The following is a 282-nucleotide window of genomic DNA, read 5'->3' on the forward strand; positions in this document are numbered from 1 at the left end:
CAGGTTCCACATGGTCTTACTGTGGTCCAGGTTCCACATGGTCTTACTGTGGTCCAGGTTCCACATGGTCTTACTGTGGTCCAGGTTCCACATGGTCTTACTGTGGTCCAGGTTCCATGTGGTCTTACCGTGGTCCAGGTTCCACATGGTCTTACCGTGGTCCAGGTTCCATGTGGTCTTACTGTGGTTCAGGTTCTATGTGGTCTTACTGTGGTCCAGGTTCCATGTGGTCTTGCTGTGGTCCAGGTTCTATGTGGTCTTACTGTTGTCCAGGTTCCACAT

At 51.4% G+C, this 282-nt stretch overlaps 1 protein-coding gene across 1 annotated transcript in view; it reads right to left on the reverse strand.

Annotated features, from left to right (window-relative positions):
• The window catches only part of LOC106511606 (uncharacterized protein PF11_0213), a 3214-nt gene that overhangs the window by 1197 nt on the left and 1735 nt on the right, over positions 1–282 (reverse strand). Inside the window, exon 2 of the mRNA XM_014000362.1 lies at positions 11–120. Within this exon, the coding sequence (XP_013855816.1) occupies positions 11–120 (110 nt within the window). The remainder of the gene's footprint in view (positions 1–10; positions 121–282) is intronic.

This window comes from Austrofundulus limnaeus, unplaced genomic scaffold (assembly GCF_001266775.1).
Source record: "Austrofundulus limnaeus strain Quisiro unplaced genomic scaffold, Austrofundulus_limnaeus-1.0 Scaffold2987, whole genome shotgun sequence".
In the NCBI taxonomy this organism is placed as follows: domain Eukaryota; kingdom Metazoa; phylum Chordata; class Actinopteri; order Cyprinodontiformes; family Rivulidae; genus Austrofundulus; species Austrofundulus limnaeus.